Source organism: Podospora pseudopauciseta (assembly GCF_035222475.1).
Source record: "Podospora pseudopauciseta strain CBS 411.78 chromosome 7 map unlocalized CBS411.78m_7, whole genome shotgun sequence".
NCBI classification, from domain to species: domain Eukaryota; kingdom Fungi; phylum Ascomycota; class Sordariomycetes; order Sordariales; family Podosporaceae; genus Podospora; species Podospora pseudopauciseta.
In genome coordinates this window covers 2,533,304-2,554,619 of record NW_026946667.1, presented here as the reverse complement: position 1 = coordinate 2,554,619, position 21,316 = coordinate 2,533,304, and the positions used below count along the sequence as shown (strand labels likewise).

At 51.7% G+C, this 21,316-nt stretch overlaps 8 protein-coding genes across 8 annotated transcripts; 5 read left to right on the top strand and 3 right to left on the bottom strand.

The window, feature by feature from the left end:
- The first annotated feature begins 3,949 nt into the window (after window positions 1–3,949).
- Window positions 3,950–5,944, top strand: ERG3 (c-5 sterol desaturase). Its single transcript, XM_062916058.1, has 2 exons — window positions 3,950–4,766; window positions 4,834–5,944. The coding sequence occupies exons 1-2, from the start codon at window positions 4,177–4,179 to the stop codon at window positions 5,621–5,623; spliced, it is 1,380 nt and encodes a 459-aa protein (XP_062762072.1). The 5' UTR covers window positions 3,950–4,176; the 3' UTR covers window positions 5,624–5,944.
- A 1,096-nt stretch (window positions 5,945–7,040) lies between these two features.
- QC763_710630 (uncharacterized protein) lies at window positions 7,041–9,204 on the top strand. Its single transcript, XM_062916056.1, has 5 exons — window positions 7,041–7,973; window positions 7,997–8,242; window positions 8,313–8,431; window positions 8,487–8,611; window positions 8,675–9,204. The coding sequence occupies exons 2-5, from the start codon at window positions 8,203–8,205 to the stop codon at window positions 8,841–8,843; spliced, it is 453 nt and encodes a 150-aa protein (XP_062762070.1). The 5' UTR covers window positions 7,041–7,973; window positions 7,997–8,202; the 3' UTR covers window positions 8,844–9,204.
- Window positions 7,043–7,432, bottom strand: QC763_710640 (uncharacterized protein; the record flags this gene model as incomplete). The annotated part of the gene is made up of 1 exon (XM_062916057.1): window positions 7,043–7,432. One exon carries the CDS (start codon window positions 7,430–7,432, stop codon window positions 7,043–7,045), a length of 390 nt encoding a protein of 129 aa, XP_062762071.1.
- Window positions 9,205–9,528: 324 nt separating the features above from the next.
- QC763_710620 (uncharacterized protein) lies at window positions 9,529–11,706 on the top strand. Its single transcript, XM_062916055.1, has 8 exons — window positions 9,529–9,770; window positions 9,866–9,910; window positions 9,990–10,021; window positions 10,089–10,199; window positions 10,267–10,354; window positions 10,421–10,883; window positions 10,937–11,081; window positions 11,136–11,706. The coding sequence occupies exons 2-8, from the start codon at window positions 9,898–9,900 to the stop codon at window positions 11,274–11,276; spliced, it is 993 nt and encodes a 330-aa protein (XP_062762069.1). The 5' UTR covers window positions 9,529–9,770; window positions 9,866–9,897; the 3' UTR covers window positions 11,277–11,706.
- A 490-nt stretch (window positions 11,707–12,196) lies between these two features.
- QC763_710615 (uncharacterized protein) lies at window positions 12,197–13,360 on the bottom strand (the record flags this gene model as incomplete). The annotated part of the gene is made up of 3 exons (XM_062916054.1): window positions 12,197–12,598; window positions 12,654–12,764; window positions 13,019–13,360. The coding sequence occupies 3 exons, from the start codon at window positions 13,358–13,360 to the stop codon at window positions 12,470–12,472; spliced, it is 582 nt and encodes a 193-aa protein (XP_062762068.1). The 3' UTR covers window positions 12,197–12,469.
- Window positions 13,361–14,297: 937 nt separating this feature from the next.
- pli1 (E3 SUMO-protein ligase pli1) lies at window positions 14,298–16,660 on the bottom strand (the record flags this gene model as incomplete). Its single annotated transcript, XM_062916053.1, has 6 exons — window positions 16,018–16,660; window positions 15,509–15,904; window positions 15,158–15,459; window positions 14,996–15,095; window positions 14,713–14,938; window positions 14,298–14,658 (listed from the first exon to the last, which is right to left on the bottom strand). Exons 1-6 carry the CDS (start codon window positions 16,163–16,165, stop codon window positions 14,298–14,300), a joined length of 1,533 nt encoding a protein of 510 aa, XP_062762067.1. The 5' UTR covers window positions 16,166–16,660.
- QC763_710605 (uncharacterized protein) lies at window positions 16,622–17,354 on the top strand (the record flags this gene model as incomplete). The annotated part of the gene is given in 4 exon segments (XM_062916052.1): window positions 16,622–16,820; window positions 16,833–17,071; window positions 17,128–17,175; window positions 17,230–17,354. The coding sequence occupies 3 exon segments, from the start codon at window positions 16,909–16,911 to the stop codon at window positions 17,352–17,354; spliced, it is 336 nt and encodes a 111-aa protein (XP_062762066.1). The 5' UTR covers window positions 16,622–16,820; window positions 16,833–16,908.
- A 799-nt stretch (window positions 17,355–18,153) lies between these two features.
- Window positions 18,154–21,085, top strand: LAS21 (major facilitator superfamily transporter protein; the record flags this gene model as incomplete). The annotated part of the gene is made up of 6 exons (XM_062916051.1): window positions 18,154–18,377; window positions 18,440–18,484; window positions 18,552–18,843; window positions 18,901–19,028; window positions 19,080–19,680; window positions 19,730–21,085. The coding sequence occupies 6 exons, from the start codon at window positions 18,154–18,156 to the stop codon at window positions 21,083–21,085; spliced, it is 2,646 nt and encodes an 881-aa protein (XP_062762065.1).
- Between the last annotated feature and the right edge of the window lie 231 nt (window positions 21,086–21,316).

The window sequence follows — 21,316 nt, the reverse complement described above, 5'->3', positions numbered from 1 at the left end:
GAGGCCGCTAAATCTCGTCACTAGCCAGTTCCAACATGGAAATATGGTGGCTTCCTTCTGCTCCACGAACTCCTATACCAAACAACATCACACCTGCTTTACCATCCAGTCACAACCGTCATACCAAAATCGTTCGGAATAAGTTAAACTCACCTCCTTCACGCCTGTTATGCAGCAGCCCTCTTTTTGTATCACAGGCCGGCCGCATGTCTGATCGCAGAAAGGCCTGCGGAAGCTTTACTACTAGCACTCCTACGTCTTGAATCTCATTCTCGATTTGGACACTGGGTGTTTGCTTGAAACAAAAATTCTTGCGTAAGGTATCTCATTCATGTCAGAGATAGCGAGGTGCATCCTTCTTCTTCTCATCATCTCATAGTCGATATATGGTATTGTTAACAAGTAGCTAGAGAGAGAGTCTCCCGGGCCTCCATCTATCCGCTTTAAGCCCCCTCACGAGCACGCCACCGAAGTTGCTGACGACCCCTCCTCAATCACTCCCCGTTTGAACTGTGTAGGCATCCTCAACGTCACCCCCTTCGGGAACCTCCACGGACAGGTACCTGGCAACCCCGGGCTCGGGCAGAACGCGGATCGTCTGTGCTTCTATTGGATTTGGTTCTCGTATTCCATGGAAAAATCATGTACGACATCGGGGCTGTAGAAAGATGGATTGGGCCGGAGTTTGGGGTCAGACTTCCTTGGTCATCTCACCGGGTTGGCCCAGCGTGTTGGTTTTTTTTTTTTTTTTTTTTTTTTTTTTTTTTTTGCCGATGACGGCTTTGAGCTGCTTGACGCCGCTCTCTGTCTGCGGGTCCGTGACCCGAACCGCAAACATTTCGGGAATTCCCGCATATAGACGTCTTGTATTGCCGGGTTTGGGCAGACTGCAGTAGATGCAAAGTCACTGTTCAGTTGTTGGTGGTGTGATAAGTATGGAATCAGGTAGGAAGTCGCTTGGGCGGGGATATGGAATGTGTGTGGATTTTCGGGCTGGGGGAGGTTAGCTGGAGTTTGGTTTAAGGGGGAAAGGGGGGTGTATGTACCCTTGGATACGGTTGGCAAGGTATGAATGAGAGAGCGTGGGCCTCTGGGATCATAGTTGTGAGGAGGAGAAAGATGATGCTGGTGAGAGGAGTCATGTCGTTGAAGGTGAGGGTTTAGGTGGTGTTGATGGTAGATGGTTGGAACTCGAGCTGGTTGGTGACTTCTGTTTTGAAGGGGGGGAGGGGGAAATAGTCTTTATATCACACCGACGTTGGTTCTCTTTTTTTTATTTCTTCGTTTCGGGTCCAAACTCGACAGAAACCGATTCAGTCGTGCTCTGGAATATTTCCTTCGTGACAACCCCGTGTTGTCTGTGTTGTCCCGCCTTGTTGGTGTCTACCGCTGACAGCTTTGACCCCTTGTTTGATGATGGTTTCCGCCGTACACCGGCTCTCTTGGCTGTTGTATTCCCTAGCCTTGATGAAAGCGTCCAGCCTTTTGGCAACTTCCAAGCGCAGGTAGATGTTGCTTGATCTGGATTCAATGGGGCGGTTTTTCGTATATGCTCGGGTGATCTTCCAGTTGGTATCATGCTCAACCAGGGCCTTTCCATCTCGGGGAACCGCGATATTGAATATCTGCCATCAATCCCACAACGGCGGGACATGGCGAGGGCCGGGGAGAAGAAGACGAAAATGATGAAGAAGCATGTAAAGGTGTGTTTGAGCATTATGGCGGTGGTTTGTTCAGCAGTCGTTTTGGTTCTGTTAGGAAGGTCTTCACTGAAACTGCGGCAGGAATAAGAAGATTTGGCCACGAGGTAGTCTACTCCAGTCATATAAACTATCCCGACTGTCCCCTCTTCTAGCTTCTTGGGCGGCCTTCCCATAATGGCAACACTTGGCGATGAACACGAAGCAGAGACAAGACTTTCAAGGTCATAAAAGATGTCACCAAATCCATCCACTCGGATGTCGGCAGTCATTTTGGCGTGCAAAATTCGGTGAGAGGTTGCCGAGAATGACGCCGCTTTCAGGGGAGGCCGTGGGTAAGGTCGGCTGTTGACGCCGTTGGCGTGTTTTATGATCTTCGCGCATCATGAGGCACGGCTAAAAATAAGAGAAGGCCAAGAGGCAGCATTTCTAGAAGATGGTTGTGTGTGTTTGCTTGGGATGTTAGAAGGTGTCACATGCTGGTGGAACAAGAGGTGAGAAAGGGGTTGCTACATTGATAGCCGCTACGCCAAGATGGTTGAGTGACACTTCATATTTATTGTATACTCTGTTACTAGGAGGATTTCAGAGCACGTACGGTCAAAGTGGGATGAGATTGCTATGATGCTCATGATCTGCCTCACAGGAGATCAAGATCACCGCGTTGTTTCCATCATTACCGAAGCTCAGGAGTCGGTGGTCGAAATGGATATCTCAAACAAAATTTTCAGAGACATCCCCTGTTATCTTGGCAGTTTTGAGAGGGTGCTTTGGTTTCATTATGCCCGGTTTGGCTTAGGTTACATCTGTGACATCAGGGTAGGTGAAATCTGGGGTCTCTCTCAGGGGTAAGGGGTTCGAATGATTGGAGATGGTTGACTCTTTGTGAACAGGTCCTCAAGATCGCCAGCGACACTGGTGTTTGTAGGCGAGTTTCCGACCTTGATAACTACGCTTTGCATGGAACAACTACACTGCGAAGTAAGCCAAAGCAGAATATTACTTCAAACCCACCTCAAAAACTGTTAAAACACTTCCAAAGACAATAAACAAGCCTCGAAAGATAGTTAGTAGACGTTGAAGGACAGTGACCCAGTATGTTTCCTATCTCAAAAGGTGTAAGTAGACGATCACCACAGGTGTTACTGACTTGCAGTAAAACTTTTCATGTTCAGGGCGTGCATGGTAGGGATGTGATAGCATCTGATCGATCAACTACCTTGGACCCAAAGGTTTGTAATATTCAAGGTGGCGTGTAGAGTCCGGAATGGTATCCCATGGGCACCCAGCACGCTGGTTTTCGGGCGACTGGTCAACTATACTGGAAGCGTCCCATGTGACACAGAAGGTTTCGACGATTGTGTCGACAGACAGTGTTCATGAGCTGGCCATAGAGCGATAAACAAGGCTGACAAGTACCTCTGAGATGAGACCTCGTGTTGTTGGCTCGAGCTGCAACTTTTGTTTGGGGCTGGACAACTCAAACTATCAAGATGAGGGGAAGCCCAACCCTCATGAAGACGGTCGTGATCTAGGCTGAACATGACCTCTCGTGATAGCCACGTTGATATCCAGCATCTGTCTCGACTGGAGCTACCAACTAAGTGGTAGTGCAGACAGTATGTAGAAGCAGAGAAAACTGCCGTACTGCCTTGTTAGTTCAGTATCGCGTCGATTTGCTTCGAGAGGGGATCACTTTTCCACGGGGATCTGGGCATTTCGGTACGTACACAGGGATGGCAGATCACAAGATCACAAACCAGACAGAGCGACCGTCGAACAAGATTTGTAGGAGGTTTTGATGGCATCCCGACCATGCCGAGAACTCCGGGCAACATGGCCCGTGAGAATGGCAGAAGCTTGGGCCCCAATGGGATCAGAGATGTGCCTGGCAGGGTTCGGTGGCTTCGGGCTCGGTGTCGCTGCTAGACAGACAGTGGTAGGTGCGCGGAGGCCGCTTGATCTCGCAGGTGCTTATCAATCTATGTGGGGGATCTAAGCCAAATCAGTCTGCGATTGGCCAAACCACAGTCTGGTTAGCAGGCTCGGCCTCGGGTCGTTGAACGGACACCATCCCATCGAATGAAGAGCTCACGCCATTTCTGCCGCATGGCAGCTTCGAATCTCCGGGAGTTAGTGCCAGATCTGGGCGAATCAAAAGCTTGAGAGCCAAACGGATCATGCAACTCGACAGTTTGGTTGCACGACCACCGCCAAAGCGAATTGGATTGACGGCTGTTGTCCCAATTCTTCATCCCAACTGGTGCCATTCCAGCTTGTCGAGACCTGCTCGGTCCAGGGGTTGCGGTCCAAGACGGACGATGATGGACAGCTTCTTGATTAGGAAGCTCAACCCACTGCCCTTTTTCAATGTCTATCAGCAAAAGTATATTATGTGTATACAGCATTCCCAGTCCGATCAATTCCAATCTCAAAGATACCGGCCCCCATCTTCCAGACACCTCTTTCACACTGCATGGTTCCGTTCTTGTGCAATCATCCCCGTCCCGTTCGGAAACAGCGCGGCCGAAGAATCAGAGGCTCCACCGCTCTTAAGATTGCCCCCTGCGTCCCTGCCAGCGAAGGTCGTTGCCAAGGGTGTGGAAATCGCACTAGAACAAGCCAGGGAGTCGCCCTCTCCCTCACGCAATTTTCTCGACCGCTGCTTCTTTTTCTCTCGCCTCCCCCCCCCTCCCCCCCATTCTCTTATCTAGAGCAAGCTCGCGTCGCGTGGGAGAGGGACCGTCTCCATCAACTTTGTCTTTTGCTTCTCATTTTCTCCCGTTTTGCGCATTCCACTGCGCACAATTCTTTCAAGATGGACGTCGTCCTCGAAGTTTGCGATACCTTTCTGTTCGATTACATGTACCAATGGGTGCTACCAGCGCGTCCAGCTCCATCCGGCCTCACATCCCAGACCTTTGCCAATGGCACCTCCATGTCAACATGGCAGTACAAGCCCGCGACAGAGTACCTGTACCTGACACCATCACAAGCCGCATATGGCAGTTTATGGGCTAGAGATAACATCTGGCGCCAAGGAGTCTCGCTGTTCCTCATTCTCTGGTTTGTTTACCCCTTCCCTCTCACACGCAATGCCCACCCGCAAGTGACACTAACCCTCCTTCCCCAGGATCTTCGGCTTCCTAGTCTACTTCGTCTTCGCCTCCCTCTCCTACCTATTCGTCTTCGACAAGAAAACCTTTGAGCACCCCAAGTTCCTCAAGAACCAAATCTGGCTCGAAATCAAGCAAGCCAACGAAGCCATGCCCATCATGGCCCTCTGCACCGCCCCCCTCCTCGTCGCCGAGGTCCGGGGTTACGGCTTCCTCTACGACACGCTCGACGAAGCCCCCTGGCCGTGGTGGAACTGGTTCCAAATCCCCCTCTTCCTCTTCTTCACCGACTTTGGCATCTACTGGATTCACCGTGGCCTTCACCACCCCTGGGTGTACAAGCACCTCCACAAGCCTCACCACAAGTGGATCATGCCCACGCCCTTTGCCAGCCACGCCTTCCACCCTCTTGACGGCTACGCACAGAGCCTGCCGTATCACATCTTCCCCTTCATCTTCCCGCTGCAAAAGGTGGCGTACGTGGCGCTGTTTGTGTTTATCAACTTTTGGACGATTATGATTCACGACGGGGAGTACATTGCCAACAACCCCATCATCAACGGGGCGGCGTGCCATTCGATTCATCACTTGGCCTTCAACTACAACTATGGCCAGTATTTTACTCTGTGGGATCGGATTGGCGGGAGTTACAGGGCGCCGGAGCAGGAGATGTTCCAGAAGGAGGTCAAGATGAGCGAGGAGCATTGGAAGAAGGAGGTGGAGGTGATGGAGCAGATCCAGCTGGAGGTGGAGGGGGAGGATGATAGGGAGTATGAGCCGGAGATGGAGACGAAGAAGAGGCAGTGAGGAGCTGTTTCTTTTGATATCAAAACTTTCTTGGGGGGGGTTGGCTTGGGGTTGACCGTTCTTTTGGGTTACCACCCTGTGGCGGCTGGTGGTCTGGGGTGAGGTTGAGCAGAAAGCTCACGGTCGGTGGTGTTCATAATGAAAATGTAATGAAGGGGTGGTTTCATGTTGGGCTTTTGGGAAAGTAGGGTTTTTTGTCCTGTGATGGATAGTGAGGGTTTTTTGTTATATGAGGAATGCGCGTCTGTATATAATAATTATCTTTGGGTTGGTTTGGACTTGTTAATATCATTGGGAGGAAGGAGGACAGGTGGGGCGGGGGGGAGGGGCATGATCCTAATGGGCAGCAAGCAAGGCGAGGGAGTAGGGTTGGCGTTTTTTTTAATGAATGAATGGTTGGTTGGGTGGGAAATAGGGGGTGGGGGGAGGAGGGCGGAGGACCAAAACACAAAATAGGGGGGTATCTCCTGATGGGAGATCGCTCTTGAGATACGTACATATTAGTATAGGTATTCTTGTAATATGACCCGTTGGCAATGGGTTGGGTTTGAGAAAGGGATGAAGGCTTGTGGTTGGAGAGTAATGGTAGAGGAGGCCTCGGTGGCTCTTAGTAATGATGAATGGATGTGTCCATTTTGAAGGAGAACACTATGTCTGGATATAAGGGTCTGGCCGTGACATGTCAAGATTGGGATATGGTCTTCAATATCTGCTATAGTAAGTATCAAAGATCGCCTGGTCAGTCTGAAATTACACAGATCAGCAACTATATTCCGAGTTTTATTAAGAACCATGTTTCTAATTTTAATGACTTCTCCTTCAAGCACATTTCCCATCCTTTGTTGAGGCCTATATAAAAGGCAAGAAGCTCTCGAGAAGCACTGGGAAAATGGGATAGCTCTTTGAAGACATTTTGGTATATCTCCAAAAGACATCCAGTCATCAGGCTTCTTCACCCTGAAAACAACACTGAAACCTGATCGAGTGGGATACATCTCTTTATTTTTCGCCTGCGTATGTAAAAACCTTCAAACTCCCTCCTCCCCAGTGGTATCAAATGTCCCTCCTTCCTTCTTACCCCCCTTCCCGCCCCCCCTTTCTCGCCACATCATGTGCAATCCGTCCGGCCAAGGAACCCCGTCCCATGTAAACGCCTTCGCAGATTATCCCGCTCCAAAATATGAAAAAAATCAACAAAAAGAGTAAAAAGTAGGGGAATATGTAAATAAATAACAAAACAATAAAAAACCAAGATAAGGAAAAGGAAGGAAAAGTAATTAACGATAGTGGTTGGTTGGTTTATGAAGCCACACCCATGATATATGCTCTGTTTTCCAAACAGCAGCAGCGAACAGGAAAAACCTTAACCAGACCAAACAACCACTCCCCCAACAGACTCTCGGATTTGCATTTCCTCCCTCACGAGAAACTAACAAACTTTGGATCCCTCGGCCTCCCATCCGCCCCAATCCCATTCGCCGCAAACCTCTGCTCCATGTACACCCTTCTCGCCTCGTCAAACTTCAACCTCCTCTTCTTCATGATCTGCAAGATCTCCCTCTTCGCGACCTCGTCCAGCCCCGACCTGGAATCGCCCGCTGCCAGGTTGGTGTTTAAATCGAAATTCGACGACGAGAGACCGGCTTCCATGTCGGCTTCAAAGGACGAGTTTCCCGGGAGGCGGGAGTAGAGGTACGAGGCTGTGCGGGATTGGGAGAGGTGGGGGAGCCAGGTTGCGCGGAAGAGGTAGGCGAGGGTGGTGAGGATAAAGGTTAGGAGGGTGAGGGTTGAGTAGAAGAGGTAGGTCATGGCTGCGGTATATCGTGATGGAAATTGATGTGCGCCGCCTTGGGAAAGGTTCAGAGAAAACGCGTAAATTAACCTCCTGGCGAGTGTGTTTTGTTTATGAGATGTCGTCAGAGCAAAAAGAGGTTGCGTTTGCGGCCCGGAGATCTGGTGGATGTAGTCTTGCGGCGGAGGCCTCGGTTCGTTTCACTTCGGGGAGATCTCGAGATGCGGCGTAAAGCACTGACGTGATGCGATGGTTATGGAGGGGTGGTGATAGCGTCGGAAAGCAAAAAGAAAAAGAAACAAAAAGAGTGAATGAATGTAGAAGGGGTCAAGACAGCAGCAGTCAGAGGAATGTGGTTCTGGACATTGCAGTTGCGCTAATGCGACTGGTGGTTGATTGACAAACTTCCCGGGTTTCCGGATGGTTTGGTTTGCTGCCGAATGGGCAACGAGGCGGTGATCAAGCTGATGACATTTCTTGGGGCTTGGGGCCATGGCCGAGCTTCGTCAGCAGGTGAAATGACGGATGTGGTGCTTGGGAGAAAAAAGCACGGGCCAGCTTATGCAAGCCAGCTCGGCCAGCCGCCAAGAGTTTGCTCTCAACTGATAAGAAGCGATAAGGAATTATGGGCTAAACCCCTTCGGGATAGTTAGGCGAGCCCACATTGCTGCGAGCCAGGCAAAAAATCCAGGCGTTGGATCTCGAAATTCAAGATCACGAAACGATTTCGCAGACGACTTCACTCGAACCGCCTCGCCCAACCCCAAACTACCCACACACCGCCAAAATGTCCAACGTCTCTGCTGATCTCATCTGGGAGGTTACCCGTATGTCTGGCCCGAGAATCCGTCACGAACCTTCAAGCGAGCCCCAGCTAACGAAAATGCACACACAAAGGCCTCCAGAACGCCTTCCTTGTGAAGCGCAAGGAGAGCGGTGGTATCCAGTTCTCCCGCGACCCCCTCAACCTCACCAACGTTCATTCCCGCAAGTACGCTGGTTACGTCAACGACAAGGTACGATAAGATACGAGTGAAGGAGTCAACAGGAACTGATATATACATGGGTTAGGCTATCGGTGTCGTTGCCGGTGAGAACAACACTATCCAGGTCATCTCCAAGAAGGTGTCCGCTGGCAATAAGCCCGCCTCCGGCAGAACCGTCTCTACCATTGGCGCCTCCAAGGCCAACCGCAAGTCAGTAGCAACCCACGCGAAGTGAGGGTATCGCCAGCCATGCTGACAGTGATGGATTTACAGGACCTACAAGTCTATTGCCAAGCAGACCGCCAAGTACCGTGGTGATCTCCGCCAGGTCGCCGTTGCCCGCGCCTCCGCCATCCGTGCTTCCCAGAGACCCGTGAAGCCCTCCCCCGAGCCCAAGCTCCGTGGCAACGCCGCCAAGAAGGCCGCCGAGAAGTCCGAGTAAAGGATGGAAACGGGAAAAAAAGGGAAAACGTTTATAAAGCTCTGATGTTGAGTCCGCAACTCCTCGGGTAGACAGAGAGTTGGATGACACGAATGGGATGCCGGGGCAAAATCGGGACAGGGACGGATTGTCAAATCTTGCATTCAGGAATGGGCATGGCGTTTGATATCCACAAGCAGAGGATCACCCACTCAGTCGGGATCTGTTTTGCAGCCAACGGGCGGTGTTGCGGTCAATATACGAGGCATTCATAATGATCATTCGCTGAGGAATCGACGAGCTCAAGTGACGACATGTGTAGTCTAAAAGGTGTCTTTTGGTTCAGGGGTATTTATTTATGAAAACAGCCATTGAATCCGCCGGCGGGTTCTCACGAGCCTGTTTGGGATTCAAAACATGGAATGCATCCCGATCTTGCCCGAGTCCAGTACCCGAGTGTCGGGCCTCGGAACCCACATGTCGGCCAGTTCCCGCAGTCATGGCCGGCCCGTGCCGCGAGTTGTTCGCGACTGAGGACTGATGACCGACGGAGACGTATCACGGCTGTGGTAGCTGTGGTAACTGAGGGAGGGCAGCAAAAGGGGATGCATCAATTGAGTTTTTCCAGGCGGGAGTCTCCCCGAATAGGCCGATGGCGTCTTTGCTCGCCTCTTGTTTCTGTGACACACTGTTGTACACTTGGCCCTCCGGCAATAGTAACGGACCCCTCCCTGGCACCCCAGCAAGACGCCGGCTGAGGGGGAGGAACGCGGGGCAACTGACGACACGGGATCGCGGTCAGCCAAGCATAACCCCGCCAACTCTACTTAAGCTTGAGCCCCCCAAGCTTCCCCCTTCTCCCGGATCCAGCTCAACCAGATTCCCATCATCCCAATCCATTGACCGTTAGATTTTAACTCTAACAGCCCCTACGCACTCGCCTTCATTGTAGGTATTCCCATGTGATTCATTGCTGATTCTGAACCCCGTTTATCTCCTTCTCAGAAACACCGCAAAGCTGACAATCACATTGCGCTCAACAGCTACCCCTCTATATCCCCTTTATATTTTCAAAATGGTCAAGGCCGGTAAGTGTTTGCCCGAACCGCGCAACATGCGCGCATAACTGGCATGGAAAACGAGACGGAAGTCTAACATTGGGAATAGTGGTTGCTGGTGCCTCTGGCGGTATTGGTCAGGTATAGCTTCCTCCGTCACTACCATCGCCGTCATGTTTGAGCGGCATTATTGACCAGACGTCCGCAGCCGCTCTCACTTCTTCTGAGCCTCTCCCCGCTCGTTGACGAGCTCGCCCTGTACGATGTTGTGAACACTCCCGGTGTCGCTGCCGACTTGTCCCACATCTCCTCCAAGGCGGTAAGTGACAGACACACAATCGCGAACCGCGAACCCGCGAACTCCGGCTGACCTTTGCCGCAAACAGAAAACCACCGGCTACCTTCCCGCCAATGACGGCGCCAAGGCCGCCTTCAAGGATGCCGACATCATTGTCATCCCCGCTGGCATTCCCCGTACGTCCGACTGGTGCCGTGCTGCTGTCCCGGCGTATAAGTGCTGACGATGACCCCCCACTCTAGGCAAGCCCGGCATGACCCGTGACGATCTCTTCAACATCAACGCTGGTATCGTCAAGGGCCTCATTGAGGTTGCCGCCGAGGTCGCCCCCAAGGCTTTCATCCTTGTCATCTCCAACCCCGTCAACTCTACCGTCCCCATCTCCGCCGAGGTCCTCAAGTCCAAGGGTGTCTTCAACGCCCAGCGCCTCTTTGGTGTCACTACCCTCGACATCGTCCGCGCCGAGACCTTCGTTGCTGAGATCGTCGGCAAGGCCAACCCTCAAGAGCTTACCGTACCCGTCATTGGTGGTCACTCCGGCGAGACCATCGTCCCTCTCTTCAGCAAGGTCACTCCTTCCGTCACCATCCCCGATGACAAGTACGATGCTCTTGTCAACCGCGTCCAGTTCGGTGGTGATGAGGTCGTCAAGGCCAAGGATGGTGCCGGCTCTGCCACCCTCTCCATGGCCTATGCTGGTTACAGGTGAGCATAATCATCAGAGAAAGAGGTTGGGCTATTGCTGACACACATACCAGATTCGCTGAGAAGCTCCTGAAGGCTGCTGCTGGTGCCAAGGGCCTCGTTGAGCCCAGCTACGTCTACCTCCCCGGTGTCCCCGGCGGTAAGGAGATTGCCGAGAAGACTGGTGTCGACTTCTTCTCCGTCCCCATTGAGCTCGGCGTATGTCTTCCCCCCTCCCCCCAGTCTTGACCTCTTATGCTGACAAGCGAATAGCCCAACGGTGCCGAGAAGGCTATTGACATCCTTGGCGACATCACCGAGAAGGAGAAGGCCCTCCTCGCGGCCGCCGTGTCTGGTCTCAAGGGCAACATCTCAAAGGGTGTCACCTTTGCCCACAACCCTCCCCAGAAGTAAACAAACCCCCATACCCAAAAGTTTCTTTTTCTTTTCTCTTTCCTACCTCTCTTCGCGCGCGACAAGCCATGTGTAGTTTACCAAGTAACTTCTTTCGTGGCTTTTGTTTGTTTGTGCTGGAGCTCAGAGTGATGAATGTGTGACAACGACCCCCCGATAGAGAGCAAACAAATAGAAATGCACTGTTTGAATTTGTAACAGAAACAGGGTAGCTGATTGGTCTTTTTCTCTCTCTTTAGGTTGTAAAGGGCATCGTCTGCGTTCATTACTAAGCGATAAGGCTGGCAGGAGTGCCTTGTGAACTCTTTAGATCCTTCTAGACGGTTGGAAGGACGGGGAAGGTTGTGGAGTTGACAAGGGGGTTGGGGGGAGCATATAGAGTGTAGTCTTTGCCAGTTTTTACATAATATACGCGGTTATTTCTCTTTGAGCACAGTGTGAACTTGTCTGCAGTTAGGGAACATGGTGTGGATGAGGAGGTGTTCAGTGTTAGGTGTGGGTGTCTTTTCTTGGTAGTCATATATGGGTGGGTATGGGGGGTGAGGATCTGTCGAGTCTGTACTGTGTGGGAAGATCATTCCAAGCATTAGCATGGCAGCAAATGTGTGTCATGCATGAGAGAGTATGCAGCTGCGGGTACATGTGTAGAGGGGCTGGTAGATAATCGAGGTCAAATATGGAGCATATATCTCGAATTTTCTACCTCTTCAGTACCCTAACATTGACCTCTTCCTGGTTCTCCAAATCCTATATCTGTATACACTCTTCAGTCTATCCTATCTAGCTTGGCAGAACGGGGCTGGGAAATGATGATGAGGAGAGAGACAATGTGAAAGGTGTTTGTGTGTGTGTGTGTGTGTGTGTGGACAAGCAAAAGGTAGATACTATTCTCGGAAAGACATTGTAATTTCACACTGATGTGGTCTCTAAAGATTTGAGGCCATGATATAAAGTCATCAGGTGGTCACAGCAACACAACACATTAGATATAGAGAGAAAAAATTATAATTCAGTCAAACCCCCTCTCATAAGAATCCATTAGGTATCACTACCCCGCCCGTTCCTTTGAACTCCAAAACTCCCATATGCACCTTTAAACCCGGGATGATGCTGTTCATATAGTTTCAAAACCCAATGCTTGTCCTGTCTCTAGGCCCAGCTATGATCAATGATGAAAAGAAAAGAGAGACCAGCTATTTCGCAGGCAAAGTCTTGATCTGAAACACCGCCCCTGGCAGCTCCGTTGTCTCGGCTTGAACAGTGGCTTGTATCCCCATCGCCGCGAGGGCTCCCCTCACGATGCCGCAGGGTACCCATAGGAACTGTTTACGTCAGTGTATTTGTGAAGATTGGGTGCGAAGGGTGGGTAAAACTTACCGGTTGGGCTCTTACAACAGCGGCCTGTTGCGCCCCTCCACTTCTTCCTCCCGTCTCGACGCTCATCCGACTTAGTGGGCGGAAGTTGTTGTCCGTCAGGACGTACACGCCCTGTTTCCACCAAAATAAATTGTCAGCATGTCCTTCCCATATAAAATTTCCCTTTCACATTGCCGCCCTTCCCGGTAATCCCTCTGTGATATCCAACTCCTTTCCTAGAACACATCTCTGTTCAAATGCGCCTGACATCTCCGTGCCTATCCCAATCCAGCACCCCCCTTCCCTCTTCACCCATCTTGATCCCCTTCCCACCATCACACAACCCCAACCCCAACCCCCCACTTGACAGAAAAGAAGAAACTCACCCTATGATTAGTTTTCAGATTATCCACCTGCTTCCTAAAAACCAACCCCCAAAGATCCTTACACACAAACTTGATCACATCCAGCGCGTCCCCAAACTTTCCCCTATCCTTCGCAAACCTCTCCACCAGCCCCTGCCCAACCCGGTACCCTATCCCCTCCAACCGGTAAAACGCGGCCTCCCTTTCCTCCTCTTCTTCACCCTCACCCTCAGAAATCTCCGAGTTTATCCGATACGACATTGGCACAACCTCAATCAACAAAAAATCCAACGCCGACGACGAGAGGAAGCGCGCGGTGGGATCGAGGTGGTTGTAGGGTGGGGGGACGGGGTCGAAGGACATTTTGGATGTGGTCAATCAGTTCGTGGTGGGGTGATTGTAGGATGTCGCGTCGGGGAGGTGAGGTGGTAGTTTAGAAATCGCGGGTTTGTTTGTTGCAAGTTGGAGCTCGAGATGATGCAAGTTGTTGAACAAGAAGTGATCCCCGCCAGTTGCTTCCCGGGAGCTTTGAAGCACGGAGCCAAGCCAAGCCAAGCCAAGCCAGGGACTGTGGGGCCAGACGCATGTAACTATACAAAATATGCAACTAAGACCTATATCTCAGGGGGCTGATGACAAAACACATCATAACCATCTCATCTATCCTGGGTGCTTCTAAACCCTGAAATAATATGTCAACTGCTTGAAACATTCAATGCCTATCTCCCAAAGCCAGCTGTTACATTTCAACAAAATCACATTGGCTTCACCCAACTTCAGTCCATTCTCACAACCACATCACCAAAATCACACCACCTTTTATAAATCATTTACCAAATTTCTAGTCGCAAAGCAACCAGTGGCTTAAAAACAATCCACAAACCATGGGTATATCAACCCTCATTCCCTAGCAGAAAAGAATACCTGCTGCACAGGATTCCCAACTCCCGCTCCGTCCCGGCTGCCCGTTTGTGATGACGCCCAAAATGAAAATTGCTCCCGCTCAAAACGCCAATGCCATGCCCAGCCACAATCGGGAAATGCAAAAAAAAAAAAATCCCGGGGTTTTGTAATTATACACATCAAAAACATCACACCAGGATACCTGTCCCCAACTCACCAGATTCACACCGCATAACCAAACCCGATTTGTGTATCTGTGCACCGCCGGGTTTACCTGCTATGCTCCTCTTTACGGTGCAAATCAGTCCCGGTAACGTCCTCTCGACCGGCTCTGGGGGAAGCGTTTTCGTCTCAACACTGTTGCGCCAAGTGTTCCCACTTCATCAATATCCTGCCTCTAGTAGTACCTCGGGCGCTTTGCGGGCTGGGCATCATCTTCATCGTCAGAGGAAATCAGGTCAATGACCTCGGGAGCGGATCGCTTGCTGGAGGACCGGGGTGCAGCAGAGGTGTCTCTAGAAGCACCACTCTGTGGCGTCCCCAGATAAGCAGCACTCGACGGATGCTGTGCAGAGCTGTAACTTGGCTTGCTGGGGTTCTCATAAACCACGAGATCATCGTCGTCAATATAGCTAGCCTCCTGACTCTTAGAAACTCCTGTGTCCTTTTTGGCACCAGGAAGAGCCCATTCTCCATTTGGCTCAATGGTGACCTGCTCCGTAGATTCCGATGTGCGAGCCAAGATGTCACGCGCGTACCTGGATAACATGTCAGCAAACCACATGCAGAACCACCACCGCAGGGATACCTACTCATCAATCGCCAGCTGCTCAAACGGGGTGGCCTTGTTGCAAATGGGACACACCCACAATGGGCTTTGCTCTTGCATCTGGAGATAGGAAGATGCATCGAAACACTGAATGTGGTTGCACTTGACGCCGCGGCATGGATTTGTCAGACGCATGTATGTGATGGGGCATTTGAGGCTCAGGTTCTGCGATGTCGCAACCACATCTGGATCACTGGCCGCCTTGGTAACTGTGCGAACAAATATCAGCAATGATCCACAAACACAAACAATAATCATGTGCCTACTTTCATCAATAACGTGCTCCTTCCGGATCTTCTGCCTGATCTGCGGCACCAGAGCTTCCACCGTGGTGGTTTTGCAGAGGACCACGGACAGATAAAACTTCTGCAGCAAAAATGTTAGCGTTTCCAAAGGTAACCACGCAGGGATTACCGCACCGCGGGCACCTTTTGAGTCAAGGCATATGTCACCTCGATGCGGTTGGTATAGCTCGGAGGTCGAAAGCGCAACAGGTGCGTCACATCGACAGGCTTCGTCGAGCCGGGCTTGTTTTTCAACCCTCTCAAGTTGGCCTTGACCTCCTCGCCATTTACCCGTAGTTCGCATTGATAAGGAAAGGCAATGTCCTGAATTGGCGTTGTCCCGTTGGCACAAAACACCAGAACCCTCATGGATGGGTTTTCATCGCACACAGACATCTCCGACCCTCTCAACTCGATCTTTTCCGTGTTCCTATGACTCGTCATTACTATTGCGTTGTCAGCAGATGCAGTAACTCTATATATAATTCAACATACCCTCCAACTCTCGGGGTTTGCCCAGCTGGTGCCTCAGCTCGTAGAAAGGGCTCGACTTAAAGGCAAAATGCTCGATTATTCGAGCAGGTGGTGGTTTCTGGATGGGCATCCCGGCCGAGTGGGAGTTGTAGCCGCCATATGCCGCCCGATAACCCGAAGAGCCATAAGAGGACGCCATGGTAGCATATTGGGGCGGGGTCGCCGGTCGTGGTGGTTGGTATTGCGACTGACTGTTGTACAATACAGCTGGGAGGGCAGCTTGCGGAACAACTATCGCAGGGCTGGCTGTCGGGGTGGCTATAGAACGAGATGCTGGAGGAGTGGCACGCGCCAAAATGTTCTTGCGGAGTTCCTCGAACTGCTGCCAATCTTGCTTTTCAGACACGTTGGATAATTCTGGAGGTAGGCAGTTAGTCACTCTGCGCGATTGAAGCGTGGGATGAAACGCAACATAGGTAGGGTTGTACATAAATAGCAAGTAAACCGGAAAAGAACTGGAAGGGACTCACGTTGGGTGATCCGCCTTTGTAGATCGACTTTGTTGCCCGTCTTAGCGAGGCCATTGACCTGACATATCTGTTGGAGCACCGTCTTTTGCAGAGCAGGATTCTGGACGGTGCGGGTCAGGTTCTGCAGTTCGGCTGTCTTGTCGGCCATGGCCCGATGTCCTTGAGAGCGAGGGCGCGGCAAATTCAGGCCGCCGACCTCCAATATTTAAACAGGGCAGCCACCCCAGGGTTCTCGGGGCGAGGGCGCGGGAAGGAGGGAAGGAAGGAGTGATGCACCGCACCTCTCTCCCGGTCTCCGGGGTCTCTAGGTCCCGTTTGTTTACGGGTAAGAAGCGGGTGCGCGCAGCCTGTTGATGATGCCCTGAAGCGATTCTTGCTCAAACTCGATATCCTGGATGCTGTGATGGCTGATGAAGTATCGGAGACGCGTGTAACCTGCTAGACTTTGACGCCCTCGTCACCGGCAGCTCTGCGCTGTCGCGAAAGTCTAGGGTGGTCGTCGATACAAAAAGGCGGAGTTGGGCGGCAGAAAAGCCCATGACCAGCGATCGTCCACTGTTGCCCTTTTGCAAGGGTACCGCCACTGTCGCCGTCAGATCCTCGAGTGCGGAGAAAGTCTCGGGTACAAATGGTTGATTGGGTCCACCAAAAAGTACCAGTACTTATTCTAAGTGTGGAGCTTGGACCAGGGTTTTGGTTATCGAGGCGTCGAGAAAAAAAATCAACTTTGATCCCATGCTCTTATCCGTGCCTTGACTTTTTGGCCCCATCTTCACTCACCAAGTTGCTCCCATTCACCAGTTGTCCACCACCATCACCACCACCACCACCAAGAAGTTTTGATAGTTCCGTTTCGCCAGCAATTTCACTTTACATACACAAACCGCAAAAATGGGCAAGAGCTCGAGAGCCAGCACTATCAAACAAAACAACCGGAAACTCAAAGCCAATGTCTTCGGGCCCGTCGAGGCGGCTCGTGCTGAGCGTCTACATGCCAAGTTGGCAGAGCTCATTGCGCAGCCCAAGCCTGTGAAGGAGTTCGAGATGAACGACGGTATGTCTGGAAATATTTAACACAACTGAGTAAATATGTGCTAACACTGTCTGCAGAGCCCGTGGATGAGGAGGCCAAGGAGGTTGAGGCTGAGAAGGAGGAGGGTGAGTTTGACTCTCGGAGTGAAGTCAAGTGAATTTCAAACTGACATAATTCAGTTGCCATGGAGGTTGATGAGAAGCCAGCGGCGCCATACAAGGAGAAGGAGCGCAAGCGGAGAGGCAAAAAGTCCAACATTGTCTTCCGCAAGAAGGGCCCCAAGACCAACAGCAAGAAGAAATGAGTTTTGTGGTCTTTCAGAGGCTTTACTTTTTTTTGATACCCAACAGGTCAATATTCACATCGGAGCCATGGCCAGCTTCAGACTTGGAGTTGGCCACTCAGCTCTGAGCCTGTAATGGGCGAGGAGAGACAAGGGGCCAAGGGTCATTGCCTTGACGGAGCGGAGGCACACGCAGCATGGAGACAGCGCAACATTGGACTGGTTCAGGCGTTTGGTCATTTTTCTGGCGTTAATAATGGGTCGTGGAAAATTGTTGGAGTCGACGCTCGTCTGATTCAAGACGAGTTCTGATACCCTCGGTGGAAAGCAACAATCACTCGGTGGCAATGACCCGGAAGAGGAGGGCACCATCTCGTGAGAAATACATTTGTGTCATGCCACAGTTTTCCCCCATTTGCTAGCTTGCGAAGATTGATCAAAGACCTTCCTCATGGTATTCAGACCTGCCGTTTTGGTGCAACGGCTTGCGGCAAAGTGTGGGGCCTCGATGTCTGGGGCCAATCTTGGACTAGGGGTCCGTCCAATCACGAACCCCGCCTGCTGCTTCAGACATTCCAGAAGGTCCAAATCCCAAGACATGGGGTCAAACTGCACCAAGATGGATATGTTCAACCTTATCTCTGAAAACTGAGTTGACAGTTGTCTCTTTTTCTTCTTCTTGGAGTTTTTGGGGATGGCCTGCTGTACGCAATAGACTGGAATTTCCTTGGAAAACAAAAAAAGACATCTCTTACCACACCCCACTAAGCTTCAATTCCTGCTCACGCGCGCCTCAGATACCAGCGTAAGAAAGTTGGACATGTCGCCGCGTCGCAGTCGCGATGGCGGCATCTTGAGCACTCTGCTGCTGGTGGCAGCCAATCTTCTGGTTCCAATCGCCATATTCGTCTTTGGCAAGGGGTTTTTTCCCTACAAGCCACTTCTCCCTGGCCTTGCGACGTATGGCGAGAGCTCCGTTTATGGCGAGCCACCAAAGGCGCAGTTTGACAAGCTGGTGTTTATGGTTGTTGATGCGTTGCGGAGGTATTTCCCCCCTTAGCACCTCTTCATACAGTGTGCGCTTTATGCTGACCCTTTTGCGACAGTGATTTTGTCTACACAGCAACCAGCGGCTTCAAATTTACCCAATCGTACGTCTCTGAATACTGTCCGACGCAAATGGGGGGGGTGGGGGAAGGCTGACCGAGAAGGGAATAGACTGATTCGCGATGGGGGTGCTCTACCGTTCACGGCACATGCCACTTCGCCGACTGTTACGATGCCACGGCTCAAGGCGATAACCACGGGGTCTATTCCTTCGTTCCTGGATGTGGTGCTTAATCTGGATGAGGGGGATGAGAGCTCAAGCTTGGCGTCGCAGGATACGTGGTTGGCGCAGATGAAGAGGAAGAAGAAGGGAAAGCTGGTCATGTACGGAGATGATACATGGTTGAAGCTGTTTCCGGGCATGTTTGACCGCTTTGAGGGGACGACTAGCTTTTTTGTTTCGGTAGGTGGGATGGCTCTGTGAGAGGTGGTTTAGGGGGCTGACTGAGGGGTTGTATAGGACTTTACCGAGGTCGACAATAACGTCACGAGACATGTTCCGGAGGAACTGGAGAGGAAGGATTGGAATACTCTGGTTTTGCATTATCTTGGGTTGGATCATATTGGGCACAAGGGCGGGCCGAGGAGGTAAGCCACTGCTGGTGAACGGACAGGTGCTGGTGGTACTGACGGTTACAGCCCCCATATGCTCAACAAGCAGCACGAGATGGACGGCATCGTCAAGCAAATCTACCAGGCCATCGAGTCCAAAGACCACCTCAAGTCAACCCTCTTTGTCATCTGCGGAGACCACGGCATGAACGACGCTGGGAACCACGGCGCCTCCTCCGCTGGAGAGACATCCCCAGCCTTGTTGTTCCTCTCCCCCAAACTCAAGAAGCTCAACAAGAGACATCGAGCACCGCTGCCAGAGAACCCCGACTTCCAGTACTACGACACCGTCGAGCAGTCCGATCTGGCGCCCACTCTTGCCGCCTTGATGGGCGTTCCAATCTCCAAGAACAACCTCGGCGCGACCATCCCTGACTTTTTGCCGTTTTGGTCTAGCAGTGAAGTCAAGGCCGAGATTCTCATGCGCAACGCGGATCAAATCATGCAGGTGGCCCACGCGGCTTTTGGCCAAAAGATGTATGAGTGGTCCTTTAAGGAAGACGGCAAGCCCGAGACAGACGATGAGAAGCTAGCTGCCGGTTACATGGAATTTGAGCAGTTGTATCAACAAGTCTACCGAGGAGCCAGTCCTGACCTTTACCAGGAAATGATCCCCAAAGCAGGAAACGTAAGTTCTCCCCGTCTCTTCCCGCAACTACCTTGACTAACAAAAGCAGTGGCTCCACGAAGCCCAATCTTTCCTCTCCGGCATGGCGAGCAACTATGACACTCCACAAATGCTCCTCGGTTTTGGAATCGCCCTTTCGGCCCTCGTCCTCGCTCTCATCTCCTCCCCCACCCTCCCATCCATCCCCTTCTCCCTCGTCACTCTCGTCTACGGCGCAATGATGTTCGCCAGCAGCTACGTCGAAGAGGAGCAGCACTTCTGGTACTGGGGCACAACCGCCTGGTTCGGCTACCTCCTCGTCCGGGGCCTCAACCGCAAGACAGCCCACCCAATCGCCCATGCTGTCTCCTTTGGTGTGATCCTCCTCGCAGCTCGCATCATCAAATCCTGGAACCAAACCGGCCAGAAATTCGCTGGAGAGCCTGACATTGTCACGCTCTACCTCCAGACGTCCCCAGTCCTGTTATGGTGTCTAGTCGGGGCAACATACTTTTGGATCCAGCAACATCTCACCTTTGGCCTCTCCAGCCTGCCAATCTGGCTTTCTTTTGCGACGTCGATTGGACTTGTGCTCGCGGCATTCACCTTCAAGGTTGCCTTTGTGGTGGAGGATGCGCCAGAATTGTTGACAGAGTTTGTGAAGAAACTGCTGGAGATTAATTTCAGTGGTGGGGGGAGGGAGCTGGTGGAGAGAGCGCGGGCGGTGTTCATCGGGTTGGGGATCCTGATGGCTGCTAGTCTGGGATTCATGGGAGCGAAGAAGCAGATTAGCCAGGGGCAGCCGGGGGTTTTCACTGCTTTGACGGTGCTGACGCTTTTTTTGGTGACGCAGAGCAGGGTTACTGATATCCCGCTTTTTTTGCTTTATAATCTTCAGTTTAGGCTACTACTCTCCTATGTACCGGAGTTGGAGCTGGGGGAGATTACGCTGTCGAGTCTACTGCTGCAGTACGCCTCGTTCTTCGCACAAGGCGGCTCCAACGCCATCAGCTCGATCGATTTATCGTCGGCGTATAATGGGATCGCGACGTACAACGCGACGTTTGTGGGGATATTGACGTTCTTGTCGAACTGGGCTGGGCCGGTGTATTGGGCGGTGGCGACGGTGATTTTGCTGCTGAGCAAACGACAACATCTGCTGAGCCGCCGCCGGGGAGGGGAAGAGGGAAATGTGTACAAGTTGCACGTCTCCCTCATGACGGTGTTTATCGCCGCGGCGACGGCTGCGGTCATGGGGGCTTGTGGGGTGTTGAGGGATCATTTGTTTATTTGGACGGTTTTCAGCCCAAAGTATCTTTATGTTGTTGCCTGGGCTGGGGGGGTGCATTTGGGGGTGAATGTCGGGATGGGGGGTTTGTTTTATTGGCTTGGGGTCAGGGAGGGGAGTGGGAGGGAGAAGGCGTGAAATGAGGGACGGGGAGAGAGGACTTTCTGGAAGATGGGCACCTTGTCGTCTTTCCCCTTTTGGATGATCACAAGACGCATTCTGTCAATAATACTTGGGACCTTTGTCGTGTCGGACTGAAAAGGGTGGTATATAGTAGAGATACTTTTGGCATCATTTTGTATAGGAGTCAGATCATCATGCGAGTCAAAATAACCTCCAACGGTTGGAATACGGGAGAATGAAAATAAA